This window comes from Hemitrygon akajei, unplaced genomic scaffold (assembly GCF_048418815.1).
Source record: "Hemitrygon akajei unplaced genomic scaffold, sHemAka1.3 Scf000053, whole genome shotgun sequence".
In the NCBI taxonomy this organism is placed as follows: Eukaryota; Metazoa; Chordata; class Chondrichthyes; order Myliobatiformes; family Dasyatidae; genus Hemitrygon; species Hemitrygon akajei.
Window position 1 is genome coordinate 4,528,139 of NW_027331939.1, and position 20,054 is coordinate 4,548,192.

General features: G+C 47.5%; 2 protein-coding genes across 3 annotated transcripts in view; one reads left to right on the forward strand and one right to left on the reverse strand.

Annotated features, from left to right (window-relative positions):
• LOC140721274 (uncharacterized) overlaps positions 1 to 20,054 on the forward strand; it is a 349,814-nt gene that overhangs the window by 100,858 nt on the left and 228,902 nt on the right. The window lies entirely within an intron of this gene.
• Positions 6,616 to 20,054, reverse strand: part of LOC140721247 (NACHT, LRR and PYD domains-containing protein 3-like) — a 32,956-nt gene continuing 19,517 nt past the window's right edge. For both annotated transcript variants that reach the window (XM_073036096.1, XM_073036097.1), the window contains exons 5-10: positions 17,717 to 17,888; positions 17,553 to 17,618; positions 10,373 to 12,128; positions 9,163 to 9,249; positions 8,870 to 9,037; positions 6,616 to 8,705 (exon numbers count right to left, since the gene is read on the reverse strand). In XM_073036096.1, coding sequence (XP_072892197.1) covers positions 8,618 to 8,705; positions 8,870 to 9,037; positions 9,163 to 9,249; positions 10,373 to 12,128; positions 17,553 to 17,618; positions 17,717 to 17,888 — 2,337 coding nt within the window. In that variant the 3' untranslated portion in view covers positions 6,616 to 8,617. The remainder of the gene's footprint in view (positions 8,706 to 8,869; positions 9,038 to 9,162; positions 9,250 to 10,372; positions 12,129 to 17,552; positions 17,619 to 17,716; positions 17,889 to 20,054) is intronic.

The window sequence follows — 20,054 nt, forward strand, 5'->3', positions numbered from 1 at the left end:
TTATTACTCGTATACCTATCTCCGAATTCCACACGTATTTTCACCTCTGTTTCCTGCTGACGACTGGGTGTCCTGGTGTGCTGTCCCATGTATTATGGATTGCCCTACCCGCAGTAATGGATCGCTCGCCATGCTATTGTCGGCCTCTGGCTCTAAAACAGGACGCGGATTGTATTTATAGTAATGTATGGCACCTTTTATGAGTTTTCTGTTTAGAGCAACATTTTGGTGAATGGCGTTTGCCACGTGATCGTGTCCGTGTCAGTAACCAGATGAGAAGCTCCCGCACGGGAGGTTGGTCACGAAGGTTCAGTCGCTCGGCATTCACGATGAGGTAGTAAATGGGATCAGACATCGGCTTTGTAGTGGAAGCCAGAGAGTGGAGGGAGATTGTTGCATCTCTGACTGGAGGCCTGTAACTCCTACAGTGCCGCAGGGAGCAGTGCTGGGTACGTTTTTGTTTCTCGTCTATATGAAGTATCTGAATGATAATGTGGTTTACTGGAAATTTGCAGATGACAACCTGATTGGAGGTGTAGTGGACAGCCAGGAAGGCTGTAATGACTTACAGCGGGATCCGCACCAGCTGGAGAAATGAGCTGAAAATGGCTGAAGGAATTTAACGCAGACAATTGCGAGGTGTTGCTCTTCGGTAGAACTAACCAGGGGAAGTTGAACGGTCGGGCACTGAGGAGTGCGGTAGAACAAAGGGAGCTGGGAATAAAGGTCCATAATCTGTTGAAAGTGGCGTCACTGGTAGATAGGGTGGTAAAGAAAGCTTTGGGCACATTGGCCTTCATGTATCAACGAGTTAAGTACAGGGGATGGGGTGTCACGCTGAAGTAGTGTGATACATTTTTGAGGAAATTTACAAGGATGTTGCCGGGTCTGGTGTTCATGCTCTTCCATTGGTTAACAGTGTCTACTGTCGTGATACTTCCTTCATCTTTCATCCTTGTACTTTCATTTAATTTACAGTTTCGTGTACTTCTTACCAGAATAGTATATGTTCGTTGGATCATGTTTCCGTTAATGAAAATATATCCTTAGAAGTTTTATCTGACTGTTGTGTAAAGTATTTATGTCTTATTCTGCTCATCCTTCTTTCCCAGGTGGAGTTGATGTAAATGGGTTCGAGTGTGCATGGTGTTTTCTAAAATTCCTCATTTCAGTCCTTATTTTCCTTTGTAAGTTTTCCAGATCGGTTTCAGACCGGGATATTATGTGATATGTGTGTTATACACGTCAATATGTATTATTTTGTTTTTCTTGGCTCAAGCTGATAAAACCAGAGGTCCGGGCACACTCGTTTCCCAATTGCTCAGAACTTTCCGACTATTCTAATGGTGGTCAGTGTTGCGTTTTTCTGGAGATTTACTGACATACTGCTGTGTGAGGATGGTGACGGGTGGGGAGATGGAGGAGGTGAGGTGTGTGAACAGAGGAGAGAAGAGGGTTAGGGAGCTATACACACTCAGATAGGGGATTGGGAAGTTCAATTCTCTCTGACCCACACACAATCGCCAAGGCGGCACAAGGGGAGGGGTCTGAGGCTTCCCGTTCACGCTCCGTTCGCCAGTTCCTCCTGTTCCCGAACTGCGGTGCGAGTTTCTGCTGCTCCGAATGGAGCCTTTCACGCGTCGCTGTTCCGACCACATCTCGTCTCCGATTGACACTCATCCTGACTTTCACTGTGTCTCTCCCTCACTCTCTCCATCTCTGTATATCTTCCTCTCTCTCCTTCCATTCTCTGTCACTCTCCCTCTCTCTTGTTAACTATCACACCTTTTCTCACTATCACTGCTTCGGTCTCTCTCTCTCTCTCTCTCTCTCTCTCTCTCTCTCACTTTCTCGGTTTTACTCTTTGCTCTCTCGGACTTACACTCTCCCTCTGACCGGGTTTTTTCTGTTCCTCTCCAGTATTTGTCTGCCTGTCTGCCTGCCCCTCTCCTTTTATTCTCACTGCACCTACATCTTTCCCTATAACAATCCTTCTCTCTCTCCTCGCACTTCCTCCCGTGGGAGAGTCTGGGCTTTGTGATTGAGAGATAGGGACTGCGGCAACAGGGAGAAAGGGGGCGGGGGAAGAGAGAGAGAGAGAGAGAGAGAGAGAGAGAGAGAGAGAGAGAGAGAGAGAGAGAGAGAGAGAGAGAGAGAGAGAGAGACGTTTACCCCCACCACACTTCTCACACTCCACGTCACAGCTGAGGTGATGGGGGGAAAGAGAGGAAGACGGCAGAGAGAGAGAGAGAGAGAGAGAGAGGAGAGAGAGAGAGAGAGAGAGAGAGAGAGAGAGAGAGAGAGAGAGAGAGAGAGAGAGAGAGAGAGAGAGACGGGAGAGAAAGAGCTCTGGGGTAGAGACTCTGGAGAGGGTCTGAGAGTCTGAGACAGACAGACGGGGTGAAGAGAGAGTGGAGAAGGACCCTGGAGGAAGAAAACCCTGTCTAATTACCATCAGCAGATATGTTTCATTGATTCTATGGTGGTTATTATTTTATTTTGTTTTTGTGTATGCCTGCAAAAAAAGACATGTTCCGCACAGCTTTGTGGGCTTTCTATGTTCCTGTGTTGTATGTTTCTAAACTGAATCTCAGGGCTGTATATGGTGACGTAGATGCACTTTCATAATAAATACGCTCTTAACTTTGAAAGAGACTGTCAGACAGAGGGAATCTGGGAGGGCGGAGAGAGAACGACTGGGAGGGAAGGAAGGAGCGTGAGACGGGGAGAAAGGCTAGTGAGGAAGAGGGAGAGACCAAGACGGGAGACAGACCAGGCCTCAGTGACGACACGTTCCCCACTCCACGGGACAGCCTTAAGGATTCGTGCCAGGCGACCTGAGGAGGGGAGGGGGTGGTAACGGTGCCAAGCTCTTCCTGTAGCTCCATTTCTTCCCATGGGTACCCCAAAGTGTTCCAGCTCCCTTGTTACGAGTGGTCCTGCCCTAGACTCGGCGTCCTGTCACTCCTGAAACACTCCGTTCTCTGTTCCCTATCACCGCCCATCTCACCCTGGCTGGAGGCCATTTCGCGATGGTTACCTTTGACAATTGCTCTCCAACATCATTGAATGAGTTACACCCTTCCACTCACTTCCCTCCTTGTTTATTCAATCTCAACTCCTCATCCCTCCTCTCCTTTCCCTCGGTGCCCGATCTCCCAGCTCTCCATTTATCCTTTTGCCTACAGACATTTGTGACAGTGTGAGACCTTCCCTCCCACTTCTTCCACCACGAAGTGTGTCACTGCCTCACACTCAGAATCTTGTCACACTCCTTCCCATCCCATCACTCGCAAAACCCTTCGCTCCCTCCCCTCGCTTTCCTTTCCCCACCACCTCGATGCTCTGCATCTTATGCTGGTTGGCTTCCATTTTGCGATGTCAATTTTCGCCCCTCCTCATCCCTTTTCTCTCTCTGTTACCCATTGATTCACTCCCCTACTCACCTTATCACTCCGGACACCCTCCACTCTCTGTCTGCTTGCTCTGATTCCTGCCACCCACCACATCCTGGGTTGTGAACATTTTCTTATGAGAAATTTCTCTCCTCCACCCGATCCCTTCCCTCCATCGTTGAGTGAGTCGGTCCCCTCTCCCTCCGTTGAGCACTGACCGCGTCCCGACCCCTTGCTCCCCCTTTCCCCCGTCCACGCCCCCCTTTCAGGCAGTTCGTCTTATTTCCGAAGGAAATGTAACCACCCATCCTTCCTCCACTATTGAAAATTACATTCCCCATCCTGTTACTCCCCACCCTGTCCAATCAGACAACTCCCTCTCCGTCCCATCACTCTCGCTTTGTTCCTGTCCTTTCACTCCTCCTCACCCCGTCTTTGTCTTCTCCATGTTGGCCACCAGTTTGTGACAGGAAATTTCGCCTCTCCCCTTTCCGTCCCCTATTGAGTCAGGGACTTCGCCACGCTCACCGTCTCATCAGTCCGCTCCTCGTCCCATCACTCCTCTTCCTCCCAAACCCCTCACCCCTCCTCCCCAAAACCCAGATGTATATGTGTGAATATCCGAGATATATGCATTAGTTTATTCAATCATTAGAATTATAACATATATACAATACGCAAGACTATATAAAACACAAATTAAAATGCTGTTATTACAATCAATAACACACTCGATCCCGGGATTGTATCCATGGGCACCGCATGTTCCTTCGCCATCGATTCTGTGTGCGAAAGTGGCCATTGTAAGTCAGTGTCTCACTCCATCCCTGGCGGCCACATCAACCAAGGATTCGCCCATTTTAAATCAGCGCGTCCCTCCCTCTCTTGTGCTCACTTCTACAAAAGCCGTCACTCCTTCCCCCGCGGCCATTTCGAGTGAAGCGTCGGACATGTTCAGTCAGCATTTCACTCCCTCTCTGGTCACCAATCTAAATCCTTCTGCTGTTCCCTCCATATTCACCATATTCAATCAGGAGCCCCTCGCAGGACAGACACTCTCGACCACCTCCACTCGATTGCACAGACTGTTTATCACAAATAATAAATATATCGCAAACAATAGAGACCGATCCGACATCCTCATCTCCGGATCCTGTGCGTTATCACTCCGAGTGTCGTGGAGAGAGGAGGATACAGACACCAGGAAACGTGTGCGGTAATATTCCCGATGTCGATACAGAGACCCGACACCGTGCGCGGTAAAACTCTCTGTGTGGAGACAGAGATCGGGAATCGTGCCTGACAAAATTCCCATTCCGGGATATGGAGACTGGAAACCGTGCCTTGTATAACTTCCTGTGTGCTATGTGGATACCGAGAACCAGGCGCTATGAATCTCCCGGCGTTGGGATACGGAAACCATAAACCTCTCTCACACGCACCCCATCCCCGCCATCTTCAGGAAGGCGTGCCGAAGGACCTTCAGTCCGATCATACACACCGTCTCCGCCAGGAGATGAGCATCGTCAGTGTTACAAAGCCGTCAACATCCACACCACCCTCGCCTAATAAACCCATCGGCGTTCTCGGCAAATTCGCTAAATGCAGCCCTGAATTCTGTCAAACACAGAATTCGGGCGTCTCCGCCAATCTCCAGATTCACAGACCAGTTGGAAATGAACTGGAAGGGGTCTCATTGGGAGGCAGATACTGGGAGTGAATGGGAAAATATGGGTCCTATTGGGAGTCAATGGGATGGTATAAGTCCCATTGGCAGTTCTGACGATAGTAGAGAATCGGAAGCGGTGCAGACCGTGAGGTTAAATGGGAAGGGGCGAATCCCCACTGGGAGGCAAACGGAAGTCTGATGGGAAGGGGGCCACTGGTATGCAAACAGTGGGAGTGAAAGGGAAGGGGTGGGATCCATTGGAAATTTGGACGATGCAAGCGAATGGGTAGGGCTTTGTCCCATTAGGAATGCGGATAGTTGGGAATGAATGGAAAAGAGTGGTATTTGATTCGGTTCCTGGTACGTGTGAGTGGACGGGAAGGGACGTCGCCCTGTGAGGAGTGCGGAGTAGGAGAGGACGGGAAGGGGTGGAGTCCCGTTTTGCAAAATTCTCCTCAACTTCGATTTCATCCTGGGAAACTTCTCGACCCTAGAAGTTAAATGTGATTGTTATTGGCTATGGTTATGATTCCCATCTGTACTCCCCTGCCCATTTGTGCCCACTCCCATTCTTTCCTGGACTGTGCGCACTGCATCCCCAACGGCTCCTTCCGCCGTCTCTCTGAATTTCTGCACATATTTATCGTGTGTGTGTGTGTGTGTGTGTGTGTGTGTGTGTGTGTGTGTGTGTGTGTGTGTGTGTGTGTGTGTGTGTGTGTGTGTGTGTGTGTGTGTGCCTATCTGTCTGTCTGTGCTGCAGTTCCAAGGTGAACACAATGAGAGTCTCCTCAGTAATCTGTTTCAATTCGAGAACTCTATGGGCATATGGAGACTTTTTTTTGCCGTATCTGTCTCCAGGATTGTGTGATGGGACGGTGCGGAGGGAGATTCACTCTGTGTCTGACCCCGGGAGTGTGTGATGGGACGGTGCGGAGGGAGATTCACTCTGTGTCTGACCCCGGGAGTGTGTGCTGGGACGGTGCGGAGGGAGATTCACTCTGAGTCTGACCCCGGAAGTGTGTGATGGGACGGTGCGGAGGGAGATTCACTCTGTGTCTGACCCCGGCAGTGTGTGACGGGACGGTGTGGAGGGAGATTCACTCTGTGTCTGATCCCTGGACTGTGTGTTGAGACTGTGTGGAGGGAAATTCATTCTGTGACTGAACCCAGGAGTGTGTGATTGGACGGTGTGGAGGGAGATCCACTCTGTGTCTGACCCTGGGACTGTGTGATGGGACGGTGTGGAGGTAGATTCACTCTGTGTCCCTCACGTACTCGGGATCTCAGTGGACTCACGTCGGTTTTATCTGTCTTCGGGTGGCAGGAGGGGGTCAGTTAGCCAGGAAGGGGCTTTGGTGGAGATGAGATCCTGGGCACCCAGACTCTGCCAGACCAATCCCCCTCAGCCTGGAGCTGAGACGCTACTGTGTCAGTGTGAGGAGCTCCGACCCACTGTTGCAGTGAACAGGGTGCGGGGGCAGCAGAAACCTCAAATAAAACTCGAGTCCGACACCAGGACAGGAAGTTACGGCGGTTTATTGATTTCATCATGACAAATGTAAATTGAACAATGTGTGAGCTGCTGACGTGCGGGAATAAATAAGCTGCTCCCGACTCACTCACAGTCACACACAATTAACTGACCGGCGACAACGAGTGACCGGTTGAATAATCAGTCCCGTTTCTCACCGTCACTCTGCATCGGGGAACCGATGATTATAAAATCACACTTCAGGGCCGTGTCCGAGATCGCTGCAGATCCAGAGTCACTGCCGAGGTATGAAAATGGACAAGGGAGAGCCAATGGATGTCGTGTACCTGCACTTCCGGAAAGCTTTTGATAAAGTCCCACATAGGAGATTAGTGGGCAAAGTTAGGGCACATGGTATTGGGGACAGTGTATTGACATGGATTAAAAATTGACTGGCTGACAGGAAACAAATTGTAGCGATTTACGGGTCCCTTTCGGAATGGCAGGCTGTGACCAGTGGGGTACCGCAAGGTTCGGTGCTGGGACCGCAGCTGTTTACAATATACATTAATGATTTAGATGAAGGCGTTAAAAGTAACATTAGCAAATTTGCTGATGACACAAAGCTGGGTGGCAGTGTGAAATGTCAGGAAGAAGTTATGAGAATGCAGGGTGACTTGGACAGGTTGGGTGAGTGTGCAAATGTATGGCAGATGCAGTTTAAAGTGGATATATGTGAGGTTATCCACTTTGGTGGCAAGAACAGGAAGGCAGATTAATATCTAAATGGAGTCAAGTTAGGAAAAGTGGAAGTACAACGAGATCTAGGTGTTCTTGTACATCAGTCAATGAAAGCAAGCATGCAAGTACAGCAGACAGTGAAGAAAGCTAATGGCATACTCGCCTTTATAACAAGAGGAATTGAGTATAGGAGTAAAGAGGTCCTTCTGCAGCTGTACAGGGCCCTGGTGAGACCCCACCTGGAGTATTGTGTGCATTTTTGGTCTCCAAATTTGAGGAAGGACATTCTTGCTATTGAGGGAGTGCAGCGTAGGTTCACAAGGTTAATTCCCGGAATAGCGGGTCAGTCACATGTTGAAAGATTGGAGCGACTGGGCTTGTATTCACTGGAATTTAGAAGGATGAGAGGGGATCTGATTGAGACATATAAGATTATTAAAAGATTGGACACGCTGGAGGCCGGAAGCATGTTCCCGCTGATGGGTGAGTCCAGAACTAGAGGCCACAGTTTAAGAATACAGGGTAGGCCATTTTGAACTGAGATGCGGAAAAACCTTTTTACCCAGAGAGTGGTGGATATGTGGAATACTCTGCCCCAGAAGGCAGTGGAGACCAAGTCTCTGGATGCATTCAAGAGAGAGTTAGATAGAGCTCTTATTGATGGCGGGGTCCAGGGATATGGGGAGAGGGCAGTAACGGGGTACTGATTGTGGATGATCGGCCATGATCACAGTGAATGGCGGTGCTGGCTATAGGGGCCGAATGGCCTACTCCTGCACCTATTGTCTATTATCTATTGTATTTGTTAATTTCACATCATTATATCGGCCAGACTGCCGAATACAGTGTCCTCAGCAAAGGGAGCAAAAGGATTTTCTCCCCGTGTAATCCCACCCCGGGATACCGGTGTCCCTGACCGAGCCCCGGACCGCGGGCTCTTACTGTCTGTGTAGTTCCCCGGGGTCTCTTACACGCACATCCGGCGGAAGTTGCACCGCCGGACAACAGGCGGAAATACATCACTGCGGGACCGCTTCCGATGTCACCGAGCTCGAGACTGGAGTCAGTTCTGTTAAAACCGTTGGGAATTAACCCCGGCACGCGGCCATTAAAGGTGAACTGGGAGTTAAAGGGAAGGGCGGGAGTTAAAGGAGAGGGGGATGTTGAAGGGGAGGGCGGGAGTTAAAGGGGAGGGCGGGAGTTAAACGGGAGGGCGGAAGTTAAAGGGCAGGGCGGGAGTTAAAGGGCAGGACGGGAGGTAAAGGGCAGGGCGGGAGGTAAAGGGGAAGGCGTGGATTCGGCCAATATGTCCCCATCCCGTGGGCGGGGATGTTCACACGTTCAGATGTTCACACTCAGTCCGGGTTTGTTTTCCTGCAGAGATCTCAGTTCCTTCTCCCCGGTCTCACTCAACCGATTCCCGTCCAGACTGAAACAAATAGGAAAATAAAGATGAATTTAACAGATTACACAATAGTGTCAGTAACAGGGGGCTGGGGTCAATGTTTCAACAATATTCACAGACAAATATCTCCAGAAATCCCGCGGATCCGCTGATATTGTATTACATTGAACATTAACACAAACACTCACCCGATCCACTTCAGACTCGGGATGGTCAGTATGAGGCGGCGGAGAGCGGGGACAGATCGGTCTGTGAGCGAGTTTAATCTCAGGCTTAGTTCCTTCAGTGATGGGTTTGCACTGAGAGCGGATTCCAGATCTTTGGCACCAGAATCTGTGAGACCGACATTGCCAAGCCTATAGATGAGAGAGAGAGTGAGGTCGAAGAACACGGAGAGACAGGAGACTGTACAAATCCCATTAACGTTCAGTGTCAGACACCCAGTGACTGTAAACACAATCTCCCACAGTCTGGTACTTACCACAGTTTCTGTATTTTACACTCCGGGTTCCTCAGAGCCGCAGACACCACTTTCACTCCTGAATCGCCCAGTGTATTCCCCCCAATTCTAAACACAAACAGACAAATTGATGAACAAGGTGATTCAAACCGCGGGTCTGGGGGAATTTCTCTCACTCGGATATTTCAGGAAATATTAAACCGTTCAGTAAATCACTGACCGGAGTTCTCATCACTGTAAATGTCCCTCACTGCCCAGCTCCAGGGTATTCACCGAACGTAAGTAGTTTAGTCTGTTGCTGTGACCATGTAAACTCCGCATTTTCTGTCCGATTGCCCGATGATTAGAAAAGTGGAATGTGTAGGGTTGAAACACGGGAGAAAGTCCCACAGTGAGGAAGATTTGTGAATGGGGAAATGTCAATGGGCGATGTTTCAAGAGACCCCACCTGAGGAAAAGGGATAGGAAAACACAATTTGAAGGAGGAAGGGGGTTGAGGAAGAGAGATCCGACAGGAGGAAAGGGGATGGGGAATAAAGATTCCACATGATGAACGGGGATGGTGCAGAGAGTTTCCACATAGTGAAGGAAGATGTGGAAGCGAGGACCCACAGGAGGAAGGGGTATATGGAACAGAGGGCCCACTGGAGGATACCAATGGGAAAAGATAATCACACAAGATGAGACAATGCAGAAATGTATTGCAAGGCGGGGTGGGGACAGCTGAGGACCGCAATCGAGAAAGAAGAATCGGGAGTCTGGGTACCTGATGGTGATAACCACACACAGTGAAAGACAGGGGAGTACAATCTCACAATGGTATTTCTCTCCTTCTCACTGGGACAGTCTGCTGACGGTCTGTTGTCCCTCACCGGGAAGGGGGTGTGAATCTCTGACCTACCTGCTGCACTCAGTGTCGGTATGGGTGTCAGTAACAGTGAGAAGGAACATTGTCAATGGACGTGTCACAGGCAGCGAGAAACACGGCCATTCCTGTGATTTACTACCATTAAACCAATGGCCATTGTTCACTGATCTGATGAAGTCTCCAACATCTCTTCACAAGGAACCACAGAACCCTCCCGTCCTTGGGGAATTACTGACCGATGCCCTGGGCATTTGTCACAATTCTTCACAATCTGATTTACTACAGTTTTACCCAAATCCCTTTACATTGAAACAACACGATAGAATAGTTTAACATTACATGGTGAGAGATAAAAAAAGTTACCTCAACATTTGGCATTTGTGCAGCCCGGGACCCAGCCGCTGGATTCCTTCACACTGAATGTTGCAGTACTCCAGGTTGAGGTGTTTTATTGTATCACAGAATCCGATGACATGAGACAGGACCGCGCAATCAATCGGGGTCATTGTCATTCCACTGAAAGAAAGTGTGCCCACAGATCCTAGTGCGGCCTGAGCCAGTCCACGATTCTGAGATTCAAAAAGGTAGTGCAATGTGTTTAGGAGGCTCCTTCTTCCATCTTCACTCCATGTGTTTCTAGTCTGCCGCTTAACCTCCTCCTTCACCCAGTCAATAACCCTGCAGATTGTTTCATGAGGAAATCGGCCCAGAAATTCCTCCAGGCCCCAAGCTGTCATTGGGTTGGAGAGACCAGCAACAAAACGGAGAAATACCTCAAATCGCCCATCTGTCATGCTGTGGACTTCAGTGAGGAATATCAGGATATCCCCGGGATGTGGATTCAGGAATTGTGCAAGTGCAGCTGCAAACTCTTGGATGGTGAGGTGTGGGAATGTGTACATCACGCTCTGTGCAGAATCCTCTCTCTCCAAAAGCTCCATCAGGAACCCGGACAGGAACTGGGAAGGCTGCAGATTGTACTTGATCAAATCTCCATCTGTAAACACAATCTTCTTCTCAGACACTCCTTTGAAGGCCATCTGACCAACTCTGAGTAACACATCACGGGGGTTCTCAATCTCAAGGCTGTGGTTTTTCAGGATGTTGTAAATATAGTAGGAGTACAGTTGGGTGATGGTCTTGGGAACTCGCTGCGGGTCCCTGACTCTTTGTGTGAAGAAGGGGCCCAGTGCCAGAGCGAGGATCCAGCAGTAGGAGGGGTTGTAGCTCATGGTGTACATGATCTCGTTCTCCTTCACGTGTTTGAAAACAGCTGCTGCCACCGTTTGATCTTCAAAATGCCTATTGAAATATTCCTTCCGTTCCTCACCAACAAATCCCAGGATTTCAGCCCAGATACTGATCTCCGCCTTTTCCAATAAATGTAATGCAGTGGGGCGGGTGGTCACCAGCACTGAACACCCTGGGAGCAGTTTGTGCTGGATTAAACTATACACAATGTCAGACACCTTGCACTTGAATTCAGGATCTGTGCATATGCATTGAGGTTCTGTGTCTCTGCGACTATCAGTAAAATCGATTCTGTCCTTGAACTCATCCAAACCATCAAATATAAATAACAGCCCCTCTGGGTGCTTCAAGACTTTTCTCAGGATATTCCCAAAGTAGGGATACTGATGTAGAATTAGTTCTTTCAGGTTTATTTTGCAGTTAATTGAGTTTAAATCCCGGAATTTGAAACTGAAGGCAAACTGGAACTGTTGGTATATCTTCCCAGTGGCCCAGTCATAAACAATCTTTTGTACCATTGTTGTTTTCCCGATCCCTGGGACTCCGGCCACTGCAGCGGACATCCCGGATTTGTTTCCAAAGACAGATCTTTTCAATTTTTGAACAAAACTCCTCTTGAATAACTGATCAGTCCGGATTTTTTCCAGCTCTCCGCGGAGATGTTTTTCTCTCCACTCCTCGTGGTCTCTGCCTCTTGCCAGCAGCTCATGTTCCACTAGTCTCCGATCTCGAACAATAGAAATGACCGTGAGCTCAGCGTATCGATCAACCAGCTGGAAAATCTTTACCTTCTCCCTCATCAGGATCGTGTTCACTCTCAGTGTTTCAGTCTGTGTCCGCAGAGTCTCCATGTGTTTCCTTCGAACATCTTAGGGTGTGCAGAAATAGATTGTCAGTGCCTCCTCTGAAGAACATAGAACTCTGAACATATTTTCCCAATTTAAAAAAAACTTATTAAAATTGTTTAGGTGGAATTGACAGATCAGAGATCAGTGTCTGAAGGTGAACGTTGGCCCGGAAATATTTCTGATCCGATTCAGATTCGCTGTTTAAGACTCCGCTCTCCCCTCTGTTGGTAGTTTGCAGATTCCCCGGTGTTCCAGCGAGCACCAAGTACACACGTGATTCTGGAGAGGAGAGTGTTGTGTGGAGCGGGTGGTTTCACTGCTTTCACTGCTCAGCTTCTGCTGAACTGTGCAACACCACAGAGGGTAACAATGGGGGGTGAGGGGGGTGGGGTGGACGGAATACAATTTAATTGTTCAACCTACATTTACATTCCTCACAATCGACCAGATGCTCTTAACATTCATTAACGTTTAAGCTGTCAGTACTGAATAATTTCTGTCTCCATTTCCAGGCTGAGCCAGTCATGATGTAAAACACTAGTCTATTGTTTCTTTTTCTCTGAAGACTCTTCAGACTTCTCTGCGTCGAGGAGCTGATACATGAACTCATTCAATAAGCCCACAGCACACCTCTACGGACTCCTTTGCACCGAGGTGTTGGTACATGAACTCAGGGAAAAGGGCCCCGCCTCACATTTACAGTCTCCCCTACTCTGAGGAACTGGTGCGTGAGCTAAAACAACTTCCTGATATTGCGCGGAAGAGCACGGAACTGAAACTGATGTCAACAGTAATAGGAGACTCTATCGTGAGGGGGACAAATAGGCGTTTCTGTGGACACAGAAAGTTGATACGGATGGATCTTTGCCTTCCAGGTGCCAACGTCCAAATTTTTTTTGGACGCAGGACATAGGAGGAGGGAGAAGGTCTGGAAAACAGAACACAGGGAGTTTGGAAAAAAGCTGAGAAGCAGTGATCTCAGGATTGCTGCCTGTGAACCGGACAGTGGGGATAGGGATGAGGTGGCAGATAAATGCGTGGCTGAAGAATTGGAGCAGGGGAAAGGGATTCAGATAGCTGGTTAATTGGGACCAATTCTGGGGCAGGTAGTACCTGTACAAAAGGGAAGTGTTGCAAGTGAATCCGATGGGGACCAATATTCTTGCCGGCAGATTTACTGGGACTAATGGAAGTGTTTTAAAACAATATGGCAGGAAGATGTGAACCAGTATGATAGAGCTGAGGTCGAGCCAGCAGGTTTACAAGTAGATGATGTGTGCAACATGAATCGAAGGAAGGACAAGCCAATGATTGCGTTCAGATGCCGACATAGCAAAGTGTTGAATTCTACCATAAGACCATACGATATAGGAGAAGACCTAGGCTATTCGGACATTGAATCTGCTCCGTCATTCAATCATAGGCTGATCCACTTCATCCAGTCATCCACACTCCCTGTTTTCACCCCATACCCTTTGATGTCACAGAGGCAAAACTCAAAAGGGCGCAGATGCAGAACTGAAGGTACATTATGAAAAAGGTATATGAATTCTTGGCGCAATTGGAGATTGGTCTGTGTGATGTTTTGGGCTCACTGGAGGCCATAGATGGGAGCTTAGCATCAAAGGATATACTTTGTATCGAAAGAACAGAAAGGGCGACGGAGGCGGTGGTGTGGTACTATTGGTTTGAGATGGAATTGCATCTTTAGAAAGAGGTTACATTTGGTCAGAGAATGTTGAATCTTTGTGGTTAGAGATAAAAATTTCAAGGGTTAAACAAATCATTATGGGAATTATATATAGTACAGCCCACCAAATAGTAGCCAAGATGTGGTGTTGAGATAGCAAAGGGAGCTGGAACAGGCATGTAATAAGGGTAATGACACAATTGTAATGGGGGAACTTTAATAGGTAATGGGAAGAAGAAAATCAAACAAACTTAAGGAATAGGAACGCAAGGGAGGGGATTTATAGAATACCTATGAGATTACTTTTTAGAGCAACTTGTCCCTGAGACTGCTCAAGGCAAGGTTATCTTTGATTAGGAGTTGTGTAATAATCCAGATCTTATGAGGGAGATTAATGTAAAAGAACCCTTAGGAGGCAGTGATCATAATTTGATTGAATTCATACTGCAGTTTGAGAGAGGGAAGCATGACTCATGTATCAGTATCACAATGGAATAATGTGAATTTTGGAGGCATGAGAGAGGAGCTTTCCCAGGTGGAATAGAAAGGATACTGGTGGGCATGACGACAGAGCAGAGATGGTTGAAGTTTCTGAGAATAGTTCATGAAGCGCAGGATAGATATGGTCCACAGAGAAAGAATTTCTCAAGTGGCGGGGGAGGCAACTGTGGTTGACAAAGGAAGTTAAGGACTGCATAAAAGACAAAGAAAGGAGATATGTTAGCAAAAGTGAGTGGAAAGTTTGATGAAGGGAAATCTTTTAAAATCCAACAAAAGGCAACTAACAAAGCTACAAGAAAAAGACGAAATATGATGACAGACAAGACAATAATATAAAGCAGGATAATAGCACTTTTTATTTATATAAAGAGTAAAACGTAGGTAAGACTTGATATTGGACACCGGAAAATGATGCCGGTGAGAGAGTAATGGGGGACAGAGAAATGTCAGATGTACTTAATGGGTACTTTGCATTTGTCTTGACTGTGGAAGACACGAGTAGTGTGCAGTGTTCCCCGAGTGACAGGAAGCAGGAGTGAGTGACATTGCTATTACTAAAGAAAAAGTGCTAGGCAAACTGAAAGGCCTTAAGTTGGATAAGTCGCCTGGGACAGGTGGACTAAATCTCAGGGTCCCGAGAGAGTTTGCTGAAAAGATAACTGTTACATTGCTCTTTTAAGAATCACATGATTCTGGCATGGTCCCAGAGGACTGGAAGAATGGAAATATATCTATTTCAGAAAGGAAGAAGGCAAAAGAAGGGAAATAATAGGTCAGTTAGCCAAACCTCAAAGGTTGGGGATGTGTTGGAGTCTCTTATTAAAGTTGCGGTTCCAAGGTACTTGGAAACTAATTGTGAAATAGGTCAAAGTCAGCATGGTTTCTGTGAAAGGAAATCTTGCCTGACAAATCTGTTCTTCGAGGAATTAACACATAAGGAAGACAAGGAGAGTCAGCGGATGTCATTTACATTGATTTTCAGAAAGCATTTGATAAGGTGCCACAAATGAGACTGCTGAACAACATAAAATCCTATGGTGTTACAGGAAAGATACTGGTATGGGTTGCAGAATGGCTGGCAGGTAGGAAGCAGTGAGTGGGAATAAAATGAGTCTTTTCTGGTTGGCTGCCTGTGGCTAGTGGTGTTTTTCAGGGGTTAGTATTAGGATAGCTGATTTTCACATTCTTTGCCAATAGTTTGGATAATGGATTTGATAAATTTGTGGCAAAGTTTGCGGATGATACAAATATATTAATGGTAAGACTTTTTGCTGTGTGGAGGATCAGGGAGATCTTGGGGTCCGAGTCCATAGGATTCTCAAAGCATCTGCGCAGGTTTACACTGTGGTTAAGAAGGCATAAGTGGCATTGACCTTGATCAATTGTGGAATTGAATTTAGGAGCCGAGAGGTAATGTTGCAGTTATATAGGACCCTAGTCAGACCCCACGGAGTACTGTGCTCAGTTCTGGTCGCCTCAGTACAGAAAGGATGTGAAAATTATAGAAAGGGTGCAGAAGAGATTTCAAAGATGTTGCCTGAATTGGGGAGCATGCCTTATAAAAACAGATGGAGTGAACTCAGCCTTTTCTCTTTGGAGCGACGGAGGATGAGAGGTAACCTGATAGAGGTGTATAAGGTGATGTGAGGCATTGATTGTGTCGATAGTCAGAGACTTTTCTCCCAGGGCTGAAATGGTTACCACAAGAGGGCACAGGTTTAAGGTGCTGGAAGTAGGTACAGAGGTGATGATAGGGGTAAGTTTTTAACGTATGGAGTGATGAGTGCGTGGAATGGGCTTCCAGCAGCGGTGGCGGAAGCGGATAAGATAAACTCTTTTAAGAGACTCCTGGACAGGTACATGGAGCTTAGAAAAACAGAGGTCTATGGGTAACCCTAGTGATATCTAAGGTAGGGAAATGTTCGTCACCACTCTGTGGGCCCAAAGGCCTGCATTTTGCTGTAGGCTTTCTATGTTTCTATGTTTCTATATGTGGAAGGGTAGGTAGTGCCGAGGAAGTAATGCAATTTCAGCAGGACTTAGACATTTTGGAAGAATGGACAAAAAAAGTGGCAGATGGAAAGCAGTTTTGGGAAATGCATGATCATGCATTTTGGTAAAATGAACTCTAGTGCAGATCATTATCTTAATGGGAAGATGGTCCAAATATCAGAGGTGCAGAGGGACTTAAAGGTCCTCGAACAAGACTCCCAGAAGGTTAATTTACAGTTCGAGTCAGTGCTAAAGACGACAAATTCAATGTTTGCATTTATTTCCAGGGGAATCGACACAAAAGCAAGGAGATAATATTGAACTTTTATAAGACTGTAGTCGGGCCGTATTTGGAGTACTGTCAACAATTTTAGGCCCCATAATTAGAAGATGTATGCTGTCATTGGAGATAGACCAGAAGAGATTCATGAGGATGATTCCGGTCATGAACGGGTTAACATCTGAGGAGCTTTTTGGCAACTTTGGGCCTGTACTCAGTGGAATTTAAATGAATGTGTGTGTGTGTGGGGGGGGGTGTGGATCTCTTTGAAATCTACCGAATGTTGAAAGGACCAGATAGGGTGGATGTGGAGAAGATCATTTCTGTGGTGGGTGTGTCCAGAACTAGAGAGCACATAGAGGGGCGATTCTTTAGAACAGCTAGGGAGGACCTTTTCATCCAGAGACTAATGAATCTCTGGAATTCTCTGACACAGACTGCAGTGGAGGCCAAGTCCATGGGAATATTTAAGAGGCAGAAGTTCCTAATTGGTCAGGGCATTAAATGGCAAGAACGCAGGTGTATAAGGTTGGGGGAAATCTGGGATCAGCTATGATGGACTGCCAGAACAGATTAGACTCGGTGGGCTGAATGGCCTACTGCTCCTCCCATGTCCTGTGGATTTATGGAGGAATCACTGCAAAGCTAGGCTCCACTTTGGAAAGGAGGTTTGAAGCTGGAGTTGGATGTTCCAATTGGAACGGTTTGCCTTCAGATTTGTCAAATCATCTGATATTCAGCGCTAGAGAACGGGGAACATTGAGCCTTCCTCTGTGACCGACGGGATTGTCTGTTTATGAAACTTATAGAGGCTTCTGAGTGCACAGCCCCAGGCCCACAAGGTGCCTGGTGTTGTGTCAAATGCAAATGGTTACCTGGCCTCAAGCCACAGCAACAAAAAACAAGTCTCTGACAGTCTCTAAACAGTCGGCTAAAGACAGAGTGAAATAAAGACATTGAGATTTCCGGTCTATCGCTTACCTTTCAGATCTGCGGGCACTTCAGATAAACCCCGCTCAGTGTCCATGAAGGCGAACTGGCCGTCACCTGTTCAAACAGATTAACCTGCATGAAGTCTGTTCTGTGTAATACTGTAAATTCATCAGCATTTACATCTGTAACATACAGTGTATTGTTCACCGTACCACGTTCCCGTATTTCATTCAATATTCTGCTCAGCTTCGGTAAATGGTGATGTAGTTTCACAAAGGATTCCCACATCACCCTCCGGGCCTCGGAGCCCTTCTCCATCACCAGATCCAGGAGGAGTTTGGAAGCGCCCGCTCGGTTTCCCTTCTCCGCGAGCTCAGTCACGCTCTGTAATGAACAATGGGGAATATATTGAGGGTTCAAATCTACCCTGAATATGTAATGACTCAGCACATTCTGCTCGCCACAGATCACTAACAGCCATTTAGGTATTCATAGCGGGGGAAAGCGTTTTTTAAAGACAGACAGACAGACGTACTTTATGATCCCGAGGGAAATTGGGGTTCGTTACAACCGAACCAACCAAGAATAATGCAGAAATATAGCAATATAAACCATAAATAATTAAAGAATAATAAGTTAATCATGCCAAGAGGAAATAAGTCCAGGACCAGCCTATTGGCTCAGGGTGTCTGACTCTCCGAGGGAGGAGTTGTAAAGTTTGATGGCCACAGGGTGGAATGACTTCCTTTGACGCTCAGTGTTGGATTTCGGTGGAATGAGTCTCTGGCTCAATGTACTCCTGTGCCTAACCAATACATCATCATTCAGTGGATGGGAGACATTGTCCGAGATGGCATGCAACTTGGACAGCATCCTCTTTTCAGACACCACCGTCAGAGAGTCCAGTTCCACCCCAACAACATCACTGGCCTTACGAATGAGTTTGTTGATTCTGTTGGTGTCTGCTACCCTCAGCCTGTTGCCCCAGCACACGACAGCAAACATGATAGCACTGGCCACCACAGACTTGTAGAACATCCTCAGCATCGTCCGGCAGATGTTAAAGGACCCCAGTCTCCTCAGGAAATAGAGATGGCTCTGAACTTTCCTGTAAACAGCCTCAGTGTTCTTTGACCAGTGCAGTTTATTGTTAATTCGTATCCCCAGGTATTTGTAAATCTCCACCATGTCCACACTGACCCCTTGGATGGAAACATGGGTCACTAGTGCCTTAGCCCTCCACAGGTCCACCACCAGCTCCTTAGTCTTTTTCACATTAAGCTGCAGATGATTCTGTTCACACCATGTGACAATGTTTCCCACCATAGCCCTGTATTCAGCCTCATCTCCCTTGCTGATGCATCCAACTATGGCCGAGTCATCAGAAAACTTCTGAAGATGGCAAGACTCTGTGCAGTAGTTGAAGTCCAAGGTGTAGATGGTGAAGGGAAAGGGAGACAGGGCAGTCCCCTGTGGAGCCCCTGTGCTGCTGACCACTCTGTCTGACACACAGTGTTGCAAACTCACGTACTGTGGTCTGCCAGACAGGTAATCAATAATCCATGACACTAAGGAAGCATCCATCTGCATCACTGTCAGCTTCTCACCCAGCAGAGCAGAGCGGACGGTGTTGAACGCACTGGAGAAGTCAAAAAACATTACCCCCACAGTGCTCAGCGGCTTGTCCAGGTGTGTGTAGACACGGTTCAGCAGGTAGACAATGGCATCTTCAACTCCTGGTCGGGGTTGATAGGCGAATTGGAGGGGGTCTAAGTGTGAGCGGGATCAGTCGGGACATTCTGCATGCCAGGGATTGTGGGGGAATTATCCACTTGGCAAGGTTTAAGCAGAGAAGGTACAGTGTGAGAGACCTAGAGATAGAGTGGGGAGTTGAGATTTTGTGTTAGTGAGGAGAAGCGGAGGCTTCAGTGAGAGTTTGGTTCCTATTTTTTACCCCTTCTTTATTCACAGTTAGAACAATGGGAAAGGCAGACGGAAGAGTGAATTGCTCTTGCAGGGTGTGGCAGGGCAGAGAGACCGCCAGTGTCCCTGACAACTACACCCGCAAGAAATGCAGCTCCTTACACACTGTGCTCAGGGATTTCAGCTGGAGCTGGATGAATCCAAGATCATAGAGTTGGCTGAGAGTTTGACTGGGTGACTGTCAAGATTGGGAAATCGGAAAGGCAGACCCTGCAGGAAACCCCTCTATAACGGGTATATATTGACTTACTATTTCAGTAAGCTGAGCAGAGGAAAGTCACAGAGATTATGTCTCTGGCACTGAGTTTGGCTTTGTGACGCAGAAAGGGTGAGAAGAGGTGAGCTGCACTGACAGGGAATTCGATTGCCAATAGGCCAGACTGGAGATTCTGTTGACGAGAACATGGTTTCTGGATGATGGATTGCCAAGTTCGGGGACATCTTGCGTCGAGTCTGAAACATTTTTAACGCAGGGAGTACAGTCATAGGTCAGGGTTCACGTCGGTACCAATAACAGGGTAGGAAGCGTGAAGAGGTGCTGCAGAGGAATTCATAGACGTAGGAGAT